Source organism: Rhinopithecus bieti, unplaced genomic scaffold (assembly GCF_001698545.2).
Source record: "Rhinopithecus bieti isolate Rb0 unplaced genomic scaffold, ASM169854v2 scaffold_23748, whole genome shotgun sequence".
In the NCBI taxonomy this organism is placed as follows: domain Eukaryota; kingdom Metazoa; phylum Chordata; class Mammalia; order Primates; family Cercopithecidae; genus Rhinopithecus; species Rhinopithecus bieti.
The window spans coordinates 414,358-439,234 of NW_016811596.1; the positions used below are offsets into that span (position 1 = coordinate 414,358).

The 24,877-nt window shown below is 38.2% G+C and overlaps 1 protein-coding gene across 3 annotated transcripts in view; it reads right to left on the minus strand.

Moving 5' to 3' along the window:
• The window catches only part of AQR (aquarius intron-binding spliceosomal factor), a 124,608-nt gene that overhangs the window by 58,272 nt on the left and 41,459 nt on the right, over positions 1-24,877 (minus strand). For all 3 annotated transcript variants that reach the window (XM_017894282.1, XM_017894283.1, XM_017894284.1), the window contains 7 exons: positions 24,568-24,671; positions 17,759-17,861; positions 15,092-15,212; positions 11,871-12,012; positions 7,000-7,178; positions 2,806-2,973; positions 296-465 (listed from right to left, as the gene is read on the minus strand). In XM_017894282.1, the coding sequence (XP_017749771.1) occupies positions 296-465; positions 2,806-2,973; positions 7,000-7,178; positions 11,871-12,012; positions 15,092-15,212; positions 17,759-17,861; positions 24,568-24,671 (987 nt within the window). The remainder of the gene's footprint in view (positions 1-295; positions 466-2,805; positions 2,974-6,999; positions 7,179-11,870; positions 12,013-15,091; positions 15,213-17,758; positions 17,862-24,567; positions 24,672-24,877) is intronic.

Here is a 24,877-nt window from a genome sequence, read left to right on the forward strand (position 1 = left end):
TACCTGATATAAATGACGAATTGATGGGTGCTGACGAGTTGATGGGTGCAGCACACCAACATGGCACAAGTATACATATGTAACAAACCTGCACGTTATGCACATGTACCCTAGAACTTAAAGTATAATAATAATTAAAAAAAAAGAGTTTAAGAGGATTGCTTGTAGTAAAAATAAAAGCAGTAATTATTATTTTCTTAACAAATCTTCACCTAACCAAATATCTTCGTATTTATGTCACAAAAGTTACTTAAATTATGACATAGTACTTTTAGTTACATAGCCCCCAAATTACCTTAAAGTTATTTTCCTTTGGTTTTCTCCTCATTATTATATTAAAAGTTTCATACACATCCTCTGCTCCATTTTGTATAGTATTGGTCATATCTTGTTGATACTGGTTTGGATCCAAAAACACTCTAAATGTCCTTGATTCTCCTCTAAGATTGGGTCTGGGTTCAGGTCCTAGACAATTTGAAAAAGTTTGTTAAATAAAATATATATTTTTCAAATATCAAAGTAAGTCAACAGTATTTTTTTCTAGAAATGGTGAGTAAATGGTTCAGGCTTAACTCCAATCATTCTTCCCAAACTAGAATGCCCCCACTCACCCACGTCAAATTCTAAGCTGAAAGTATTGTCTTCTTTCTCTAAATTCTTACTATTTCCTTCCATAGCAGTCATGTAACGTTTACGATGCAACGCCATGACTTACAATAATATGTACACACACTCAGAAGTACACACACTTAGAAGTCAAAGAACTTTACTTTTGTCACTCATAGCTCCCACTACTGCTTTACCTACAGTAAGTATTCAATAAATATTTTCCAACTAAATATATGTATTTCAGAATTTAAGGCATAGTTTTCTATTCCTTAATTTGACAGAGGTTTATCACTTTTCTCATCCTTCCACATTCCATACCTAGTATAACCAGCACGAAAAGAAATTTTGCATGCACAGAAATGTAGGATACTAACGGTTGAAAGCCCAGAGCCTTTTCTTTCCTCTCTGACATATCTCCTCTTCTGGGCAGGCAGGGTGGGGTGGGTCTTAGACCTCCAACTTTGGTTCCATTATATGGCCTTATGCTTATTCCATCCATTTTCCATTCCCTTCTCCTATTTTCTTTTATTCTAGAGATAAGTAATCTAATCATCAGCAGTTTAACAACGATATAACCTCTAAACCACAGATGGCAGAAACTGACTGAAGTTTCAAAAGAAGGTTAACAACGGGCCGGGCATAGTGGCTCATGGCTGTAATCCCAGCACTTTGGGAGGCAGAGGGTGGTGGATCATGAGGTCAAGAGACCGAGACCATCCTGGCCAACATGGTGAAACCCCGTCTCCACTAAAAATACAAAAATTAGCCAGCATGGTGGCAGGCGCCTGTAGTCCCAGCTATTAGGAAGGCTGAGGCAGGAGAATCACTTGAACCTGGGAGGCGGAGGTTGCAGTGAGCTGAGATTGCGCCACTGCACTCCAGCCTGGTGACAGAGCGAGACTACGTCTCAAGAAAAAAAAAGTTTAACAACCAAATTATAAAATGAGCACTAGACATGTACGCAGTTGTAATTTAATAATAAGTATTATAAAGGAAGTCGAGACAATAGAAGAAAGAATTTCAAAGGGATAATAAGTGATACACTTAAGAAATCAAATAACTGACTAATTTTGTAAAGCAGTATTTTTAAATGGGGTAAAGTTGGCATCTTATGCAGGATAATTCTTTTAGTTCTGTTCTGATAGTTAGCATCCCTGGCTCATAGTTACCTAAGGCCAAGAGCCTACCATTCCTCACCTCTATCCCAGTCATTTGAAAACCTAAATATCACTATGCATTTCCAAATGAAGGACAGTATTGCTCCCAATTAAGAACCACCACTACAATGAATTAAAACAGTCAAATTTCAGAAGAAAAAATATACCATTCAACACAAAAAAGCTTAGACAACTGTAAGAAGTATTTAGAGTGTTTCTTAAAAAAAAGAAAATGTAAAGTATTATACATTTTAAAAAGCTTTGAATAAAGACGATTTCAAAAGATCCTGTCCCAGAGTTCGAGACCAGCCTGGCCAACATGGTGAAACCCTGTCTCCACTAAAAATACAAAAATTAGCCAGGCGCGGTGGCAGGCACCTGTAATCCCAGCTACTCGGGTGGCTGAGGCAGGATTGCTTGAACATGGGAGGCAGAGGTTGCAGTGAGCTGAGATCACGCCATTCCACTCCAGCCTGGATGACATCGGGGGAAAAAAAGAAAAAAAAAGATACTGTGCTTTCCAACATCTAACATAGAAGTTTTTTAACTGGCTGGGTGAGGCGCTGGCTCATGTCTGTAATCCCAGCACTTTGGGAGGCTGAGGCAAGTGGACTGCTTCATCTCAGGAGTTTGAGACCAGCCTGGGCAACATTGTGAAATCCCATCTCTACCAAAAACTACCAAAATTTACTGGGCATGATCACACGTGCCTATGGTCCCAGCTACTAGTGGGACTGAGGCTAGAGAATCGCATGAACCCAGGAGGCAGAGTTTGCAATGAGCTGAGATTGCGTCACTGCTCTCCAGCCTGTGTGACACAGTGAGATTCTGTCTCGGGGAAAAAAAAAGTTTTGAAACCATGTTACCTATATCTAAAACTGCATGGTAGGTACCCTACACATATTTGATACAAAATCCTTTGTGTCAATTTAGTAGGTAAAACAACTAAAAAATGTTACCTAAGAAGCAAAAAAGGAAAAAAGGCAAAGAAATTTATCATTCTATACACATACTCTTTCAAAAATATATGCCACCATACCATCTTCAATGACACGTCCTTTGTCATCCAGCATGCCCTGAATTTCACAGCCTCTGACATAAACCAGGCCAACCTGCTCAATAAAAGGTCTCCTCCGATCAAACTTAGTGCCATAAGGTTTTGTGGGACGTACAGTAATTAAAAAGCATACATCATGCTTACGAAGACCTGGTAAGATATAAAGACATTTTCATTTATTAGAATTTCATTGTTTTCAGTCTTTTGTAGGCAAATTCTTATTTGCCTCTCTACCTCTTATCTTTGGTAGAGAGATACCATGAGTGGCCAATGATTATTATCACATTGTAACACAATTATGGGCTTTTCTATAATCTTTAATACTCAATATTTCATAGCATTAATTGAAATGAAAACCTCTTTATATTAAAATTAGAAACATTCATGCCATGAATATATTACTGAATAAGCCCTCCAAGTCATGCTACAGCTCCAAAATTGGATGTTCGTCATCATTCTTATTTTTAACATTCTTAATAAGTAACCAAAAATATGACTGGCATATAATCCATCTATAGCATATTTAGCAGGTTTTTATTATCAGTTTAAACTATCTGTCAGTGTCATTCCAAAGACAGCCTAATTGTATTTCACTAAAACAGGTCAACTCAAGAATAATTCATCAAGGCAAAAAAATATTGTTTACAGATATGATTTTGAGAAAGATGGCTGAATATATACAGTTTCAGTTGGCAAATAGTAAACATTTTTATAAGTGAATGTCAAGAAATAGGAGACTTGTGCCAAAGTCCATAGTTTCTTGGTCATTAGACCCAATAATGAACTCAAATGGCTTCCCAGTTCCATTAAAAGTAAAGAAACTGGAAGACAAGGATATAAAATAAGACCTCACAGCATGTAATGCTACACCACTTAATCTTCATTCCATTTCCAATGCTTTTGTTAGCCATTATATGACATAAATGTAAACAGTCTGCTTGCTCATAACTTTGTTAACAACAAACACAATGAAATCAAATCAACAATGTGGGTATATGGCCAATAGTATTGAAAATATTCGGTGAAACCCCGTCTCTACTAAAAAATACAAAAAAAACTAGCCGGACGACGTGGCGGCGCCTGTAGTCCCAGCTACCCGGGAGGCTGAGGCAGGAGAATGGCGTGAACCTGGGAGGCGGAGCTTGCAGTGAGCTGAGATCCGGCCACAGCACTCAAGCCTGGGTGACAGAGCGAGACTCCGTCTCAAAAAAAAAAAAAAAAAAAAAAAAAAAAAAAGAAAATATTTTGGTTTGTTTTAATTGGGGGACTGGTTAGAGTATGGGTAAAGGTAGAAATAATAACTCTATTCATAATACTGATTTAATTATTTCCCAATAAATTCTACGCAAAGCAGCAAGAGAAGTAATGAGAATGAATGGGAACGGTTCTACTATCTGAGTTGTATTACTTGTGTGACATCTGATCTGTACAGCTCATTAAAGCTTCTAAGTCTTAAAGCCAAAGAAGTGGTCCTGAGAAGTCATTTATCCTCTACCAAGACAGGAGGTACTTTTTGGCATCACTGAGGGATGACCTCTTGTTCCTTCCTAAAGCAAACCACTTTCCTCTGGGACATCTTAGATCCACATTTTTTAAAATCCTATATTTCAATGAGCTCAACTCTCTCTGTCCTTGCAACCATTTGTATCCACCCTATCCTAGCTGTGCTTTCTGGAGCAAATCTGGCATTTCCATTTCGTGAATTCTGTTTCCTTAACTTTAAATGAGAATACTGAAGAAGATAAGGGCTTGAGGTTCACACCTTTTCAAAGGGAGAAGACGAATGTTTTATGGTATTTAGTTTAATAATCTTTAAAATTTACTTTTATAAAACAATATTCGGCCGGGCGCGGTGGCTCATGCCTATAATCCCAGCACTTCGGGAGGCTGAGGTAGGTGGATCACAAGGTCAGGAGTTCAACACCAGCCTGGCCAAGATGGTGAAACCTTGTCTCTATTAAAAATACAAAAAATTAGCTGGGCGTGGTGGTGGGTGCCTGTAATCCCATCTACTCGGGAGGCTGAGGCAGAGAATTGCTCGAACCCGGGAGGTGGAAGTTGCAGTGAGCCGAGATTGTGCCACTATACTCCAGCCTGGGCAACAGAGTGAGACTCTGTCATTTAAAAAAAAAAAAAAAAAACATTATTGTTTACAGAATCTCTCCTTTTTGCTTCCATTTTCTATCTGGCTACCCTATCTGTGATCAGTATAGGGGCTGGTTTTTGGCCCAGGCCTCCCAGAAAACACTTTTCTTTCCATCACACCCCAGATTATCACTCATCCCACAATGCCCTATTGTGCCCTATCTTGCCCATCAAAATGTACCCATTCCACTTCTCATTCTACCAGAGGCTGATGTTTAAAAGAAAAAAAGACTGTCTCATGTCCTTCTGAAAGCAGTCAGTAATGGGGAAGGCGGCCTGTTTTTAAACATCCTTTTGTTTTCCTTAACACCAAAATTCGGACCTCTCATCTATAAATTCCTATAAAGAGTCCTTTAAAATAAACAAAATTCCAACCATTTACTACTTCTGGGGGTACCTGGTAAGTTATCTCAGTTTATTTCCCACTGTGTAAAACAGTGTTTAATATCTCCTTAAGCTTCAAGGAAAAATAAATATGAGGCCTTCTCCAGCAACTTAATGGCTTTCTTGGGGTTCAGCAACAGTAAAGGCGCACATTATTCTGGATGAGTAATACACAGAATGAAACTCTTTTGAAGAACACAAGAGTCATAAAAACAATCTGTCACAAACTATACCCACTACCGTAGGCACTGGTTAAACATTTGGCTAGCTTTGTTGCTGGATTCCTTCAGAATTCTTTGATAACGATATAGTTCCCATGATTATAAACAGCTACACTGGTAGTAATAATTTCTGAAAACAGATCCATTAAGGGGCTATCCCTTTCCTTCTGGCATGCCAAGAAAGTAAAAGGAGGTAAAACCTACTGACTACTGTTTCTCAAAACAGGGCATCAAGTAAGACCTCTCACAGGACAGCTGGGAGAAAAATATAAAACTGCCTAATAGAAATCAGTTCATATGTCACTTCTGGCAGAGGTCTTATCGTTTTAACTCTATTGGACTTAGTAATTTTGAACATATCTGCCTCCAAAACAAATTAATTTTGACATGGAACTCTCATCCTTAAAATCTTGCCTAGCAAAAAATAGGAGGAATAACTCCTTTAATTTCTTTGCAATTATTATATATCCTTGAGTACATTTGATTTCACTGATTCTTTAGCCTTTCTGCCTTAGGTGCAAATAAACTATTATTTATTTCTGAGTTGTTTCACTATAGCTCCACCCACCCCCACATATTCTTTTTGAGCTTGCCTAATTTTGATTTTGTATTTTATTTTCCACAAAGTGCATGCATTTCTATTCTTTTCACCTTCACCATTGCTTTATTTTTTTTTTATTTATTTTTTTTTTTGAGACAGAGTCTCACTTGTCGGCTCGGGCTGAGTGCAGTGGCCGCATCTCAGCTCACGCAAGCTCCGCTCCCGGCGTTGTACGCCCGACTGGGTCTCCTGCCTCGAGCCTCCCGAGTAGCTGGGACTACAGGCGCCCGCCACCTCGCCCGGCTAGTTTTTTTGTATTTTTTAGTAGAGACGGGGTTTCACAGTGTTAGCCAGGATGGTCTCGATCTCCTGACCTGGTGATCCGCCCGTCTCGGCCTCCCAAAGTGTTGGGATTACAGGCTTGAACCACCGCGCCCGGCCGGCTTTTATTTTTTGAGAAATACCAATATTCCTTACTACTCTGCATGTCTGCATGTTATATGTGGGCTTTCTCCCCACTCTTTGGTGAACACTAACATTTTTATTCTTTTATATTGATCCCACAAATCCATAAATATTATCTTGCTAAATTTAAGACTTAAAATGCTCTCCTCTAGTCTTTGCAAAGTTCAGTTTTCAAAACTTTGATATGTATGCAATGTTATACTTTTTATTAAAATATTAACATACCTAAATATTCTTGTATGATCCCTGGTATTTTTAAAACTAATAATTAGAAAGTTGCTATTCTTTAAATCAAATTTCAAGGATAAAGTTTCATAAAAGCTTAAAAGGATAACATTTAGTAAAAGTACTTCGTTAATGCTCTAAGTGAAAGTTCCTAACAAGGCAAAGGTAATGTCACTTTTTGAAATACAAAATTACCTTCCCATTCATCTTTGATGTGATCTCTGACATTCAGATTTATGGTAACATCTGCACGAACTCGGGTTGGCCAGTTTTCACCTATGTTGGGTTTGGCCACTTCAACAACAGTGAAAGCCACAATGGGCTGGGCCATTCGCGCCCAACCACCAAACACTACACCGCCATATTCAGATTGCCTAAAACCAAAGAAATGGATGGTTACTCAAACAAAAAATAATTTATCCCCAACTTTTAGACAAGTAAAACTAGTAAGTAGGAATACTGTTCGGCTAGTATTTAAGTCCTAATATTAGTAACCCCTATTTCTTAACTTAAAACAAAACAAACAAAAAAAAAACCTTTAACTCTCAAAGTATACAAAGTATATATGATAGCATGAAACAGGTACATGATAGTATGAAACAGGCAAATGTGGTCCAGAAAAGAAACAGAAGTAGAGGAATGTCTCCTCCCCAACTAAGAAAAAAGCTAACCCTATGTATGTAAGAGCATTCTGGGGCTGAGCCATTTTATCAAAGAAATAAATAATGCAGCACACTTAGTTTTATTTCAGCTTTATTGAGGTATACTTGACAAATAAAAATTGTATATAGTTAAGGAATACAATGTGATGTTTTAAACTATGTATACACTGCGGTATCATTACCAACACAGTTATCATTTTTGTGTGTGTGTGGTAAGAATACTTAAGATCTATCCTGGCAAGTTTCAAGTACATAAAACATAACAGTTACTATGCTTTACATCAGATCTCCAAACTTACGTAGCTTGTAACTGAAAGTTTAGACCCTTTGACCAGTATGTCCCCATTTCCCCCACCCACAACCTGATAACTGCCCTTCTACTGCTTCCATGAATTTGCCTTTTTTAGATTCCATATGTAAAGTGAGATCATCAGTTTTTGTCTATCTGTATCTGGCTTAATACATTTGGCATAACGTACTCCGGGTTTATCCACGTTGTCAAAAAAAGGATTTCCTTCTTTTTAAAAGGTTAATCATATCCCATTGTGTGTTTTTATATATGTACACACACACACCACATTTTCACATTTTCTTTATCCATTCAGCCCTTAAGTTGTTTCCACATCTTGGTTATTGTGAATAATGCTGCAACACAAGAGTGCAGATATCTCTTCAGGATCGTGATTTTATTTCCTTTGGACAAACATTCAGAAGTGGGTTTGCTGGATCACATGATAGCTCTGATTTTTAATTTTTTGAGGAACCTCCATATTGTTTTCCATAATGGCTGTACTAATTGACATTCCCACCAACAGTGTATAAGAGTTCCCTTTTCTCTACATCCTTGCAAACACTTGTTATCTTTTGACTTTTGATAACAGTCATTCTAACAGTTGTGAGGTATGAATATCTCATTGTGGTTTTGATATACATTCCCTTGATGATTAGTGATGTTGAACACCTTTTCATCTATCTGTCCTTTGTATGTCTTCTTACAAAAAATGTTTTCAAGTCCTTTGCCCATTTTTTATTGGGTTATTTGGTCTTTTGCTATTGAGTAATATGAGTTCCTTACATATTTTGGATATTAAATTCTAATCAGATATATGGTTTGCAAATATTTTCTTCCATTCTGTAAGGCTGCCTTTTCATTTTGTTGACTGTTTCCTTTGCTGTGCAGAAACTTTTCAGTTTGATGTGGTCCCCACTTACTTATTTTTGCTTTTGTTCCCTGTGCTCTTGGTATCACCCAAAAATCATTGCTAAGACCAATGTTATGGAGTTTTTCCCCTGTTTTCTTCTTGGAGTTTCATGGGTTCAGGTCTTATGTTAAAATCTTCAATCTATCTTCAGTTAACTTTTGTGTATCATGTAAGATAGGGATCCTATTTCATTTTTTTACAAGTAGATATCCAGTTTTCCCAAGACCATTTTCCTTTCCCCATTGTATACTCTTGGCACATGCATCGAAGATTAAATGATTGTACAAGCGTGGGTTTACTTCTGGGCTTTCTCTTTTGTTGGTCTATGGGTTTTTATGCCAGTACCATACTGTTTTGACCACTGTAGCTTTGTAATATAGTTTGAAATCAGGAAGTATGATGTCTCCAGCTTTGTTCTTCTTGATCAAGATTGCTTTAGCTATTCCGGGTCTCTTAATGTTACTAATTGGCAGCTTTGTATTTCAGCTTGGACAACTTCCCTTGGCATTTATTATAAGGCAGTCTAGTGGTGATATCAGTTTTTGTTTTGTTTTTCTGTCTTAATTTCTCTTTCATTTCTGAAGGACCTCTTTACTTGGTTTTATTTTATATTGTTATCCTTTTATCCTCTTCATAAAGACTGTTTCAATTGTTAATATTTTATTTTCTGTATTTTAAGTATTTTTATAAGCTGTTTCGAATACATTTTAGGACAAGCTATAATTTTTTAAAAAATTAAAACATGCAAACAAATAATATCTATGCAAAAACCTCCTTTAGAGCATACTTAAATCATTTAAAAGATGTTGCTATGGATTGCAGGAAAAAAAAAAAAATCAAGCTGGTTGTAATAACCAGAACCACTAACATCCCAATGCCCATTCTTTCTTCTTATGTCAGTCTAACTAGTGCTTTAGTTTTGTATTAAAAGTTGTATTTGGGAAATCTGTAACATAAAAACTGAAGCAGCACTCCAAAGTTAGGAAGCACTGCAGAATATGACATACCTACAAAGATAAACTGCCTCCTATGTAAAGACTTTATGTCACAACAAAAAAATTGTAGAACTTCAGAACATCAAAAAGAGAAACTAATTAAAAATAAAGTTCTGCAATCAATGGCTTGGTTAGTATTGGGACAATGTCTAAAAGGAATTACTTAGTGGCTAAACCATTGTGAAACAACTTCCTATCACCTCCTCCATTTTTTACAGCTTTAATGCAGTATAGTTTACATACCATAACATTTATCTACTATAAATACACAAGTCCATAGTTCTCAGTAAATTTGCAGAGTTGTGCATTCATCATCACAAAATTCAGTTGTGGAACATTTCCAACATCTTTAAAAAGATCCCTCTTGTCCAGGTGCAGTCAATCCCTGTTACCAAACCCAAGCAACCACTAATCTACTCCCCTTACCCCTTTCTCTTCTTATATTATATACTTGAAGCATTAAAAAGTATAGATTTCTGGCCCTTATGCACATTCTCTCTTACTGCTGGTTAGTGGGCTTCAGCACCCTGAAAACATAATCATTGGAACCATATAATGAGTAAAAATGCCCGTTAGTTTTCATCTTCAAAATACATGAAACAAAAGAAGCCTGGCCCCGTTTTAGGTTTCAACATTTTAATAATTTTCAATGATGGGCATTACAAATGCAAATTTTAAAATCTGTTATTACAAATGTGAATGAATTCGCTCCAAAAAGTCACATTCTCTTTCCCTCCAGAAAATGGTATAATTTAATTTTTTTTATTAATAGACCAAAAGAACTCAAATATTTTTGTTGCACTTGTCATTTAAGTAAAATATAAATGAATTCTATTTGTTGAATTGCCAGTTAATAAATCCCTAGTTCGCCAAATGGCCAAAATTCGGCCCAGAATCTGAGCATATAATCTCAAGGTAACCATAAATTGTAAAGAAGTTTCCTGATCAAGCGCTCCCTCAGGGTGCAAACAATGGGCAACAATTTCAGCAAAGCTGTGGGTAGGAATGATTGGCCAGTGGGTATACAAATTTCGCAGTGCTCGCCTGCCTACTGACTCAACTGATTATTAAGTCAAAAATGCGTTGTGTTGTATTTTATAGTCTTACCCAGAATAACTTTTCACATAATAATTAATTAAAAAATAGAACTCTGTATGAAATGAAACATGGAAGTGAAAAAATAGATCATAATCACAGTGTCTGCAGTAGCTCTCTATAATTAGTAAGCAGAAGCCTGGAAGATACCTGAGTCAGTTCACATTCCAAAGCTGTTCAGCTTTTCACATACAATGCAGTATAATCATGTATGTATACATGGTGTCCTATTATATAATGTAACAAAAATTCACCTCATAGTATTTTACTCATTTATAATCACTTGCGATGTATAACCTGTATCCATCAATTTCATACTTGGAATGAAATAGTGAATAAAGAGCATTTGCCTAAAGTCAGCCGTATCTATAAAACCAAATTAACCTTACAAATTCTTGTAATGCAAAGCTGCTACAACAACCAGAATGAAAGACTTTTCTTAGCTAAAGGAATTCCAGACATGAGCTAGCAGGTGGGGAGTGGAGTCTATGTGGAAGAATTCCTCAAATAACAAGACCAACTCAACTGGCCCTAAAAGTAAATCCTGGTGATTTACTTTCTTCCACAGAATCTATGGGTGGAGAGACAGAGAAGATTTTCTAACGTACGACCCCATGCAATGTGCGGCAGCAGCCCTAATCCTCTGTCCATTCCCCTAGAGAGGCTGACTGAGAACACTGTAGCAACAGTGACAAGAGTAGCTGGATTAACGGAACACCCCTTTATCATAAGCTTCCTCCAGGACTTAAACTGTCCTGCTCTCCTAGTACAGGCCTGCTGGCCAACCCCTAGCCTTACAATCAGTCTTTAAGTAAGGTCTGACCTACTCCCCCCACATTTCCCCCTTCCCTTCCTGAGCATGATGACATCTTCTCGCTTATCCCCAGTCTCCCATCCCCATTCTCAAGTACCCAGAAATGTGGTTTATATTTTAGCACTTTTGATGTATGTTAATTCACATTTTAAAATGTCTCAAAGAGTAAATATCTCTTATTTTAGAGGGCACCTTTGTGCCAGGTATATTATTTCTAAATATACTTATAAGGTTTCTTACAGAAGTTTATTAGTCACTGTCTGCATATCTGCATTACAGGTGGAACAAATTTACTAACCATGGCTTCATTCTGCTGACACTATCTTCAATGTCCTGCCGAATTTCGTAAGTTGATTCTAAGCGGAAGAGGTTAAAGTTCCTTAGCAGGTAGTCATGAAGAGTCAAAAACTGCAAATTCAATTTGGGAAGAGCAAGACAACCTGAAAAGGAAAAAAACATCCATATTTGAATTATTCTTTTTTTTTTTTTTGAGACAGAGTTTTGCTCTGTCGCCCAGGCTGGAGTGCAATGGCACAATCTTGTCTCACTGCAACCTCTGCCTCCCAGATTCAAGCCACTCTCTTGCCTCCTGAATAGCTAGGATTGCAGGCATCCACCAACATGCCTGGCTAATTTTTTGTATTTTTAGTAGAGACAGAGTTTCTCTATGTTGGTCAGGGTGGTCTCGAACTCCTGACCTCGTGATCTGCCCACCTCAGCCTCCCAAAGTGAGGCCACTGTGCCCGGCCTGAATTATTCTTTTAATGCTCTCTGTATTAAAACGCTGGCACCACAAAACTATAAGAATCTAATGAATGCCTGAAATGCAGCATATCTGATAACAACTTATTTTTGTTTTCACACAGATGTTAAAACCAAATCAGTAAATGTTGGCTATTAAGAATTAGGGGTGAGGCCGAGCACGGCAGCTCATGCTTGTAATCCCGGCACTTTGGGAAGCCAAGGCAGGTGGATCACCTGAGGTCAGGAGTTTGAGACAGCCTGGCCAACACGGTGAAACCCCGTTTCTACTAAAAATACAAAAAATTAGCTGGGTGTCGTGGTGGGCACCTGTAATCCCAGTTACTCAGGAGGCTGAGGCAGGAGAATCGCTTGAACCCAAGAGGCAGAGGTTGCAGTGAGCCAAGATCGTGCCATTGCACTCCACCCTGGGCAACAAGAGCGAAATTCCATTCCAAAAAAAAAAAAAAAAAGAATTGGGGTAAAGGATGAGTTTTATTAATACATGTAATCTGCATACCAGTGATGTGTATGTAAACAGTACTCCTTCAAAGTATTTAAGGATACTTGTATTAATAGTTTCAAGTAGTTTAAAACTTCTTCCCTTATCACCTAATTTATATTTGGCAAATATTGAAGTGAATAATGTTACCATAAATTTAGCGCACAACAAAATTTAGCATGAACACTGAATTATTATGTTACATTGCATAAATCAATCTCCGATGACTATTATTGTGCTCTGAACTTGCCTTCTGGCTAAACTTTAAGGACAAGACATTGTTTGTATGTTATTCCAGACTCCCCTTTCTCTGACTATATAAATAAACAATAATCCTTTCATTATTCTCACTTAACTATTTCTCTTTGACAATAAGTAACCACTTAGCAGCAATATCAAAAAGGTTTTAAAAAATCCCAAAATACATTTTACTGATAAGTCATAGTCTCATCATTGTTGTCCATACTACCAAAAGATAAAAAATAAACTTAAAGACAACACTGGTGAACAAAAATTTAACATTATTTATATTAGTAAACTCTGACTTGTAATCTAACTCAATTTCTTTCGATAGCACATTTTTACTTTAAAAAAATGACAATTAAAATGTCAGCACTTTGCAATACTCACTGAATTAACAAATCTAGGTGTTAAGTATCAATAGTTACTAGTAGTACAAAAAGAGAGACAAGCAGACAGTATGTGCCTCCTGATGAAAGAACATACCACCACCAAGAATCCTGCCAAGGAGAACCTTAGTCTGATCAAGCCTCTGCACAAGGTGGTACTAATTTGCAAGGAAAATAAAGAACAGAGGAACATGCTGCAATATGCCATGAGTATTCAATCAGAAAAATCTATAGACTGTGGGAACTCTATGATCAAACAACTCAGGTTTTTCAGCAGAAACAAAAAGAAAGAAAGGGATGTATAGAAGGTACCAGTAAAGTAAGACATTTTTTAAATGAAACCTTGTAACCACCTTATCAGCTATCCCAGAATCCTCCCAAGTGCCCTTTCCTGATTACAGCTTCTTCCCTTTACCTGAAAGTAACTATTTCCTGACTTTTATAGCAATCACTATCTTGAATTTCTTTATACTTTTATCATCCAGTTGTGCATCCCTAGACATGAGAAAGCAACATATTAACCACTGTAAGAACATAAAAAGATATGAAGACTGCCTATGTTCTGAAATCTAGCACAATATTAGTGCACTGGGTCTATCGGAGTTATGGCTCTAGGATATGTCTTAGAGTAACCATTTTAAGTAAATATACCAATACTTGTACTTGTGATATCTTTAAAACAGTTACATTTCTTCTACTAATGATGCCATTGTTCAAAAAATATCCTGAAATTTCTTTTGAAATATACCTTCAAAATATATCTGAATGCACTTTTGCATATACTCAGTTGTAGCAAATTCTCATCCTCAGAGGATGAGTGAAAAGTGTTGAGATCCAAATCTGGGGAAATAAATGAACAAACTAGGCAATATCATTTTGGATCAACACTAAGAGTTTACTATCAATAAACGATAATGCCTTTTTTTTGGTGATCATTACCTGGCTTTACATAGAATTCAAAAGAGCCACTAAAAAAAGTCTTTGAAAAAAGCTCTATTAAACACAGCCTATCACAGTGACACAATGAAAGCTATACTTCAAGCATTATCAGGTCTCCTTGAAAACAGTCTTATGGTCGGGTGCAGCGGTTCACACCTGTAATCCCAGCACTTTGGAGGCTGAGGTGGGCAGATCGCTTGAGCTCAGGAGTTCGAGACCAGCCTGAGCAACATGGTCAGACCTTGTCTCTACTAAAAATACAAATACTAATAGTAATAATAATAATAATAGCTGGGTGTGGTGGTGCATGCCTGTGGTCTGAAGTACTTGGGAGGCTAAAGTGGGAGGATCACTTGAGCCCAGGAGCAGAGGCTGCAGTGAGCTGAGACTGCACCACTGCACTCCAGCCTGGGTGACAGAGCAAGACCCTGTCTCATACAAACAAGCAAAAACACCAAAACAGTCTTAGGGCTTTATAGTCATATTTTTTATAGGGCGATATGTATATAGTCAAATTCAATAAAAACACTTAGTGCCAAAGCATTCAAAATACTAAATCTTTCCCAGCTTCTAAAGTTAACTTGTGGGCACCAGGAAATTATCCCAAAGTACTGAGTGGACTGAAGTACACTGTCTATAATTCCAATTATAAATGATAAATCTGAAATTATTTCATGGTACAGCTGAATCCATATTTCTTTACCATACCTTCTCCAGAATAGTACTCAGTTGGGACAATATTTTCATCCCATATAATTTTCTCAGTTGGATACAAAGGCATCTGGTTCAATTGCTGAATCTGAGAAATTCGACGTTCATGACGAGATACCTAGAAGAAAGGAAACAAGTTCATGCAGAAGGTTAGAAGCATCTTTTTTCAATAAAAATAATTTTGGAAGAAGTTTTATGCCTATCAGTTATTGTAGCAGTTCAATAAGAGATTTTTTTTTCTTTTCCTATTTTCTCCATAGATCAAAGATGAGAAACCAACCAATGGTGATGGTCTTTGGAATCAGATAGACCTGAGTTAAAATCCCAGCTCCTCTACTTATGAGTACTGTAAAAGCTGGGCACGTTACTTTAACCTTCCTAACCTGTTTCCTTTTCAGTAAAACAGATAAAGTGCCACACATCTCAAGTTTCCAATGAAAATGAAATGAAATATTCTGAAATAGTGTCAAAGTCCCTGGTACATGCCAAGAGTTTAAAAACCATGACACTTAGCATTAATCAATGTAAGAAAAAATAGGAGCTCTAGGTCTTGGACTATCGTTTTCATTCTTTTGTTTTTTGAGATGGAGTCTCGCTCTGTTGCCCAGGCTGGAGTACAGTAGCCAGATCTCAGCTCACTGCAAGCTCCACCTCCCGGGTTTACGCCATTCTCCTGCCTCAGCCTCCCGAGTAGCTGGAACTACAGGTGCCCGCCACCACGACCGGCTAGTTTTTTTGTATTTTTTTTAGTAGAGACAGGGTTTCACTGTGTTAGCCAGGATGGTCTCGATCTCCTGACCTCGTGATCTGCCCATCTCGGCCTCCCAAAGTGCTGGGATTACAGGCTTGAGCCACTGCGCCAGGCCTAGTTTTCATTCTTATACTAACTAGCTATACCATCTAGGGAATTTTATTAATCTATCACCCTAGTCTTCTCCCTCTATGTTCCTTTCCATGATGACCTCTAGGTACCCTTAATATTAATAATCTATCTCAAATATGAAAGTAAGTGTTACGCCGGGAGAAGCAGCTCATGCCTTTAATCCCAGCACTTTGGGAGGCTGAAGCAGGTGGATCGCCTAAGGTGAGGAGTTTGAGACTAGCCTGACCAATATGGTGAAACCCCGTCTTTACTAAAAATACAAAAATTAGCTGGGCGTGGTAGTGCACTCCTGTAATCCCAGCTACTCAGGAGGCTGAAGCAAGAGAATTGCTTGAACCCAGGAGGCGGAGGTTGCAGTGAACCAAGATCACGCCATTGCACTCCAGCCTGGGGGACAGAGTGAGACTCCATCTCAAAAAAAAAAAAAGAAAAAGAAGTGTTTATCCAGTAATGCTAAAATGACATATTCTTAAAATGTATCATTCTCTTCAGTGAAGATAGTATAATTACAGAAAAAAATCATGATATCTAAACAATATGTATGTTTCAACTTTTTAATCATAAATTGAATATTAGAAGAATCTGAAGCCTGAGGAAATCCTTTAGGAAAGGGAGGAAAAAAAACATAATGTTGTCACACTATACATTTTAAAAATTATTTTCGGCCGGGCGCGGTGGCTCAAGCCTGTAATCCCAGCACTTTTGGGAGGCCGAGACGGGCGGATCACGAGGTCAGGAGATCGAGACCATCCTGGCTAACACAGTGAAACCCCGTCTCTACTAAAAAATACAAAAAACTAGCCGGGCGTGGTGGCAGGCGCCTGTAGTCCCAGCTACTCGGGAGGCTGAGGCAGGAGAATGGCGTAAACCCGGGAGGCGGAGCTTGCAGTGAGCTGAGATCCGGCCACTGCTCCAGCCCGGGCGACAGAGCGAGACTCCGTCTCAAAAAAAAAAAAAATTATTTTCTTTTGTTGGAACAATTTAAATTTTAGGAATAAAATTCTAGCCACAAGAGCTTAATAGGCACAGGATCCACGTTATCCTCAAACTTATTTCCCATTAGAAGAATTCCTGAAAAAAGGCTGGGCACGGTGATTCATGCCTGTAAACCCGACACTTTGGGAGGCCGAGGCAAGTCAATCACCTGAGGCCAGGAGTTCAAGACCAGCTTGGCCAGTGTGGCAAAACTCCATCTTGTACTAAAAATACAAAAATTAGCTGGGAGTGGTGGCACACATCTGTAATACCAGCTACTTGGGAGGCTGAGGCACAAGAATTACTTGAACCCGGGAGGCAGAGGTAGCAGTGAGCTGAGATCATGCCACTGCACTCCATCCAGTCTGGGCGACAGAGAGAGACTTGGTATCAGAAAAAAAAAAAAAAAAGAAGAATTTCTGAAAAAAATCCTCATTTCTTTCTATTGTAAAGATTTATTATTAATCCCAAAAACCTGACTCATGAGAGGTTTTACATTGTCAGAAAATAGCACAGGTATTTTTAGGAACTGAAAGACAATGAAGTGATTTGCACATAAATACTTGCTAATAGAATGATTCATCCAGAAAGTAGTTTGAAGAGATAAAATACTTGAGAAAAGAAATGCAAAGGATGAGAAAACAAATCTCATAAAAATCAAATGATAATACATTTCCGAAAAGAAAATGGGAATTATCCACCTAATCTTTGGCCCACAAAAAAATCTATATGAATTTACATCTTTAAGAATGATGTAAAAAGGCAGGGAAAACCACATGCAAAATTTAGAGGGCATTAATATTTACCAGCAATTCTAGGAGAAATTCTTTATCAAAAGTTGTGTCTTCATTTTTAGGAAGAGTTGGCAACAAGCAGAGGTATGATGCCACCTGGTGGAGAGTGTTTGAACTGCAGAATAGATAACAATATTCATAGTAACTTCACTTTTGAAACATGTTATTTTTACAAATAGCTTTAAAAAACAAATATAATACTATGACATGGGCAGCAAATATCAAAAATCAGCAATGAAAATTAAGGCTTTGGTGCAGGGTTCTCAAAATATTTTCTGCAAACCTTTTATTGTACCCCAGACCAAGAACACTTTTAAGTATTAATACTGGTCAGGCGCCGTGGCTCACGCCTGTAATCCCAGAGCTTTGGGAGGCCAAGGTGGGCGCATCATGGGGTCAGGAGATCGAGACCATCCTGGCTAACATGGTGAAATCCCGTCTCTACCAAAAATACAAAAAATTAGCCGGGCGTGGTGGCGGGCGCCTGTAGTCCCAGCTGAGGCAGGAGAATGGCGCGAACCCGGGAGGCGGAGCTTGCAGTGAGCTAGGATCGCGCCACTGCACCCCAGCCTGGACCACAGAGCAAGACTCTGTCTCAAAAAAAAAAAAAAAAAAGACAAACTGTTTATACAGCCTTGGACAAATGGCATTTTTTTTTAATTTCAAATTTTGAATAAGTCTATAACTTCAAGGAAAACAACTATCAGTATTTGCTGTCAACGATAAAATCTGAACTTCCACGTGAACGTGAAAAATTAGAATTTTGGAAAACCGGTATTTGCCACCGTGAGCTTCATAGCTTTCCACTATTTAATTGGTTTCTTCACCTCCCCAAAATCCCTGTGCTAATTTACAGCAAATCCTACTCTCCATCCCAGTCCAGCAACGATAATCAGTTTTCTATTTGTAATTCTGTCTTTTCCAGGTTAAATAAATGGAATCACACATTAGGTAGTCTTTTTTCTTGTTTGTTTTTTGAGATGAGTCTCACTGTCACCCAGACTGGAGTGCAGTGGCACGATCTCAGCTCACTGTCACCTCCACCTCCAGGACTTAAGCAATCCTCCCACCTCAGCCTCCCTAATAGGTGGAACCACAGGTGTGCACCACCACATCTGGCTAAATTTTGGTATTTTTGGTAGAGACGAGGTTTCACCATGTTGCCCAGGATGGTCTCAAAGTGCTAAGCTCAAGTGATCCACCTGCCTCGGCCTCCCAAAATGCTGGGATTACAAGTGTGAGCCACAATGCCTGGTCTTAGGTAGCCTTTTGAATGGCTGCTTTTACTTAGCATAATGCATTTGAGATTCACCCACACTGCATATTTATCTGTAGTTGGTTCCTTCATGCTGCTGAGCAGTATTTCATGACATGGCTGCAACACAGTATGTTTATTCATTCAACAGTTGAGGGATATTTGTGTAGTCCAGTTTTTGACGATTTTGAATAAAGCAACTATATTCATTTTTGTACATATTTTTGTGTGAACATAAGTTTTCACTTTTCTTGAATATATCTGTTAGTGGAAAACACTGGATCATAATGTTAAGCTCATGTTTATCTTTACAAGAAACTCAAATTTTTCCAAAGTAGCTATCCCACTTTGAATTCCCACCAGCAATTACGAGAATTCCAATTGCTCCACATCCTTGCCAAGAGTCAATATTACCCGTTTTGGAGTTGGTTTTTTTTTTTTTTTTTTTGTTTGGTTTGGTTTGGTTGAGACAGGGTCTTGCTCTGTCGTCCAGGCTGAAGTACAGTGGCATGATCATAGTTCACTGCAGCCTCAACCTCCTGGGCTCAAGCAATCCACTTATCTCAGCCTCCTGAGTAGCTGGGATTACAAGTATTGTGCCACCACGCCTGGCTAATTGTTTTGATTTTTAGTAGATAAGTGATCCTTCCGCCTCAGCCTCCCAAAGTGCTGGAATCACAGACATGAACCATTGTGCCTGGCCTTATCCATTTAAAAAAACAAAAAAAAATTCTAATAGGTATGCAGTATCTTCTTATGGTTTAAATTTGTATTTCCCCAATGACTAAACATGTTAAGCATCTTTCCATGGGCTTACTGACATCTATCTATTTTGGTCAAGTGTCTGTTCAAATCTTTTGTCACTTGTAAATTGTTTTATTATTATAGGAGTCCCCACTTATCTGTGGTTTCACTTTCCGTAATTTCAGTTACTCATGGTTGACCACAGTCTGGAAATAGTTAAGTACAGTAGAATAAGATCTCTTGAGAGAGAGATGACACTCGCATAACTTTTATTTTAGTATATTGTTATAACTGTTCTCCTATTATTGTTGTTAATCTCTTACTGTGCCTAATTCATAGCTTTATCATAGGTTTTTACGTGTACATGTAAAAACACAGTATAGGGTTCAGTACAATCTACAGTTTCAGGCATCCACTGGGGTTATTGGAACACATTCCCTGCAGAAAGTGGGGGACTACTGTATTGAGTTCTGAGATTTCTGGATACCATTCCTTCATCAAATATCTATTTAGCCAATATTTTCTTCTAGGTTGTAGCTTGTTTTTTTATTCTCTTATCAATGTCTTTCAAAGAGCAGAAGTCTCCTAGTTTTGATCAAGTCCAATTCATCATTTTTTGTTCCATTATGGATTGTGCTTTGGTGTCTATAGAAATCTTTGCACAAACCACGATCACAAAAATTTTCTCGCATATTTCCTAGAAGTTTTAGGTTTGATATTAAGGTCTATAATCCATTTTCAGTTAATTTATGTATATGATGCAAGGTATGGGTCAAGGTTCATACTTTGCACACGGATATCTCATTGTTTCGGCACCACTGATGAAATCCTTTCTCTACTGAGTTGCCTTGACACATTAGTCAAAACTCAACTAACCATATAGGTATGGTCTATTTCTGGACTCAATTCTATTCCACTGATCTATACATCTATCCATTTATCAACACCATAATGTCTTGATTACTATAGCTTCACAGCAAGTCTTGAAATTAGTAGAAATCTTCCAACTTTGTTCTGTTACAAAATGGTTTGGGTTATTATAGTTCCTTTGCCTTTCCATGTTATTTTTAAAATAAGTTTGTCAAGTTCTATAAAATATCCTGCTAGAATTATGATTGGAATTAAAATATATCCATAGATTAATTTGGGAAGGATTCACACGTTGAGTCCTCTTTTCCATAAGCAAGATCTAGCCTCTAATTTTTCAAATTAATTCATTTTAATTGTACAGACTTCCTTGACACGGTTTCAGATTCTACTCTGAAACTAATTTTTAAAGGAACTACCACTTGTCAAGTTTTCATAGCATATCAAAGAACATTCCCAATTATTTGATAAAGCTTATCAAAATACACTTCCCTCTGTGTAAGGCCGAATTGTCTTAATTTACTTCAACCAAAACAATATCTCACAACAAACTGAATGCAGAAGCACATCAGAAAATGTCTTCAATTAAATCAGTCACAAAAATGTAAAACAATGACACTCTTTTAATGGTGGCTTTTTTTTCATTTTGGAGAATACATTTTTCATTAGCAATACATATGGCTAACATACAATAGATTTCAATCAATATACTTTTTTTTTTTGAGACAGAGTCTCACTCTGTTGCCCAGGCTGGAGTGCAGTGGCACAATCTTGGCTCACTGCAACCTCCGCCTCCCAGGTTCAAGCCATTCTCTTGCCCCAGCCTCCCAAGTAGCTGGAATTAAAGGCATGCACCACCACGCCTGGCTAATTTTTGTATTTTTAGTAAGATGGGCTTTCACCATGTTTGCCAGGCTGGTCTCAAACTCCTGACCTCAGGTGATCCGCCCACCTCAGCCTCCCAAAGTGCTGGGATTACAGGCATGAGCCACCACACCCAGCTTCAACTGATATTTTAAATGAATTAATAAATATTTAAGATCGTTCCAGTTTTATTTCTACTATAGTGAATATAATGAATATAATACACATAAATGTTCTTCGGGATCGCTCAATAATTTTTTTGTCCTTTTTCCCTTGAGACTGATCTCGCTCGTCGCACCAAAACTGAGTTGCGTGCTGGATCTTCACTCACTGCAAGCTCTGGCCTTTTGGGTCACACTCTTCTCACTGCACTCAGCTTCCCGAGAGCTGGGACTATAGGCGCCCCACCGTCCCTGGCTATTTTTGTATTTTTTTAAGTAGGACGGGTTTCACCGTGTAGCCAGGATAGTCTCGATCTCCTGACTTGTGATCTGCCCGTCTCGCTCTCAAAGTGCTGGATACAGGCTGGAGCACCGGTGGCCGCGCAAAAATTTTTAGAGTGAACAGGAGTTCTACGGGCAAAAATAAATTCGCCAGATGAATTATGCAGCTAGGCTAAAATGTAAAAAAAAAAAAAAGAAAAAAAAAAGGCAATAAAAGTATAAAAATAAAGGAAAACATTTTTATAGCCTTAGGTGAGAAGGACTTCCAACATGAAGCACCTAATATGAGTTTATTTAAAAGGATTGAGCAGTTGTCATTAAAAACCCGGTAATACCATAATACACAAAGATGTTAGAAGCAAAGTTAAAGCTGGAGAGAAAATAAATGCAAACAAACTAGACAAAGGATTAAGATCAAAATATTAAAAGTCTTAAAATCAGTAAGAGAACAAGCATGAAATGGCAAATAGGCAAAAGAAATAAGAAGGCTAGGCAGAGAGAAATGTAGATGGCCAAGAAAAACAGAAAAATGGCTTAATTTCCCAAATAGGAGCAGGAAATGCAAAGTAAAACGAAGACAAAAATAGCAAAATTAAAGTCTAATTTACCAGCCATGTAGTAGGGAAGACCAAACAAACCGCACATAACACTAGGCTAGTTTAAATGTAAACCTGAATAGTCTTTCTGAAGGAAATTTAGCAATATGTAACAACAACCCCGCATTTGAGTCAGCATTCTGCTCTAGCAATCAGTATGAAAAGGAAGCTCATTTGCAGAACTGTTTCGTAAAAGCCAAAACTTCAAATTAAAGATTCACGCAACAGGGGGCAGGCGCGGTGGCTCATGCTGTAATCCCAGCTCTTTGGGAGGCAACGCAGGATGACTGAGGTGCAGAAGTTCGAGACGCAGGCGCTGGCGCAACATGGCTGAAACCTCATCTCTACTAAAAATGAAAAAATTAGCTGGGCCATGGGGACGTGCCTGTAGTCCAGCTATTTCGGGAGGCTGAGGCAGAGAATCGCTGAAGCCGGGAGGTGGAGGTGGCGTGAGCCGAGACACACACTGTACTCCAGTCTAGGCGGCAGAGCAAGACGCGCGTCCCCCCCCCAAAAAAAAAAGATTCGCCCAATAGGAGATAACTTTTAAAAAATATATGTGTCCTGTTTAATGGAACTCTATGTGTTTCTTAAAAGAAATGAAAATGGGCGGGCGCAAGGTGGCTCAAGCTGAATCCCAGCAACTTTGGGAGGACGAGATGGGCGGATCAGCGAGTCAGGAAGATCAACGCATCCTGGCTAAGCACGTGAACCCGTCTGCTGCTAAAACTACAAAAATACTAGCCGGGCGATGTGGCGGTGCTGTACGTCGCCAGTAGCCCGGGGAGGCTGAGGCTGAGAGATGCGCGTGAACCCGGGGGCGAGTTGGGGCAGTGAGCTGAGATCGCGGGCCAACAGCACTGCCATGCCTGGGTGACAAGCAGCGAGACTACCGTTTCAAAAATAAAATAAAATAAAATAAAATAAAAGAATGAAATGAATCTATGTGTTACTAATTATATTAAATCCTCATATGAGAATGAACAACCAAACCAACCTCAGTTGATTACATTTCAAATAGTCAAAGAACTAAACATAATGCCTCCTAAGAGCTGGGAGATGATACAGTACAGTAGTTAAAAGTTAGGGCTTGGAAATCACACTCTCTGGGTTTAAATTGTATCTCTGCCACTTACTTGCTGTGTAACCTAGGCAAATTACCTAACTATTCTATGCCTCAGATACCTTATATGTAAAATGGTACCTACTTCTAGTAGGAGTTTTCAGAGTTGTTTACACACTTAACAGAATGTCTTTCACATAGTAAATAAATATATGCCATTATTATCACTATTTTCAAAAGGATATATTAGCAGATAGCTAAGTGCCAGAGGATATTACTAATTTTGTAAATTTTAAACATGCAAAAATTTTCCTAAGTCACACCTCTAATATCACACATAATGAATCTTTATTGGTTTTTGTCATATGTCATCTGATTGATGAAAATGACCAGCTTTAGGCCGGGCGCAGTGGCTCAAGCCTGTAATCCCAGCACTTTGGGAGGCCGAGACGGGTGGATCACGAGGTCAGGAGACCGAGACCATCCTGGCTAACACGGTGAAACCCCGTCTCTACTAAAAAAAATACAAAAAAATCTAGCCGGGCGAGGTGGCGGGCGCCTGTAGTCCCAGCTACTCCGGAGGCTGAGGCAGGAGAATGGCGTAAACCCGGTGAGGCGGAGCTTGCAGTGAGCTAAGATCTGGCCACTGCACTCCAGCCCGGGCGACAGAGCGAGACTCTGTCTCAAAAAAAAAAAAAAAAAAAAAAAAAAAGAAAAGAAAATGACCAGCTTTATATTCTACTCTAAGAAAAATTTAAGATCTAAGAAAAGTGTATACGTCACAAAAAATAGAAACTTTACCAAACATGGATAAGTGACAAAGACACCAAATTGCTGGAGAGAAGCACTAGTTGTAGACGTCAATGAAGAGTGAAATAACAAGTAATATTACCTAAAGTACTACAAAATGATTAAAAGCAATAAAGAAAAGTAAAATTGAGGCAGCATGATACAAAAAAAGAATATACAGTTTTTCCATGTTGTCTTACCTAAGAGGTCCAAAAAACTTGACCAAGGACTCCCGAGTATCTACTTCTGCCACGTTTGAGAGGGCAAAATCATAGAGTTCAGGAAAATGTGCAAAGGCAGCTCTCTAGAAAATAACAGCAAAAAATATTAATAATTAATGTCTACATATTAATATAAACATCTATTTAAGAATGAAAATATTTTATAAAAATATTAATGCATTTCTCTTTCTTATGTGACCTCTACCTTAATTAGACAGAAGCATGTAATAAAAACAGAAAAACTGCAACTTTCATAGCAGAAATGTAAAAAACAGAGTCGGCGTTCAGC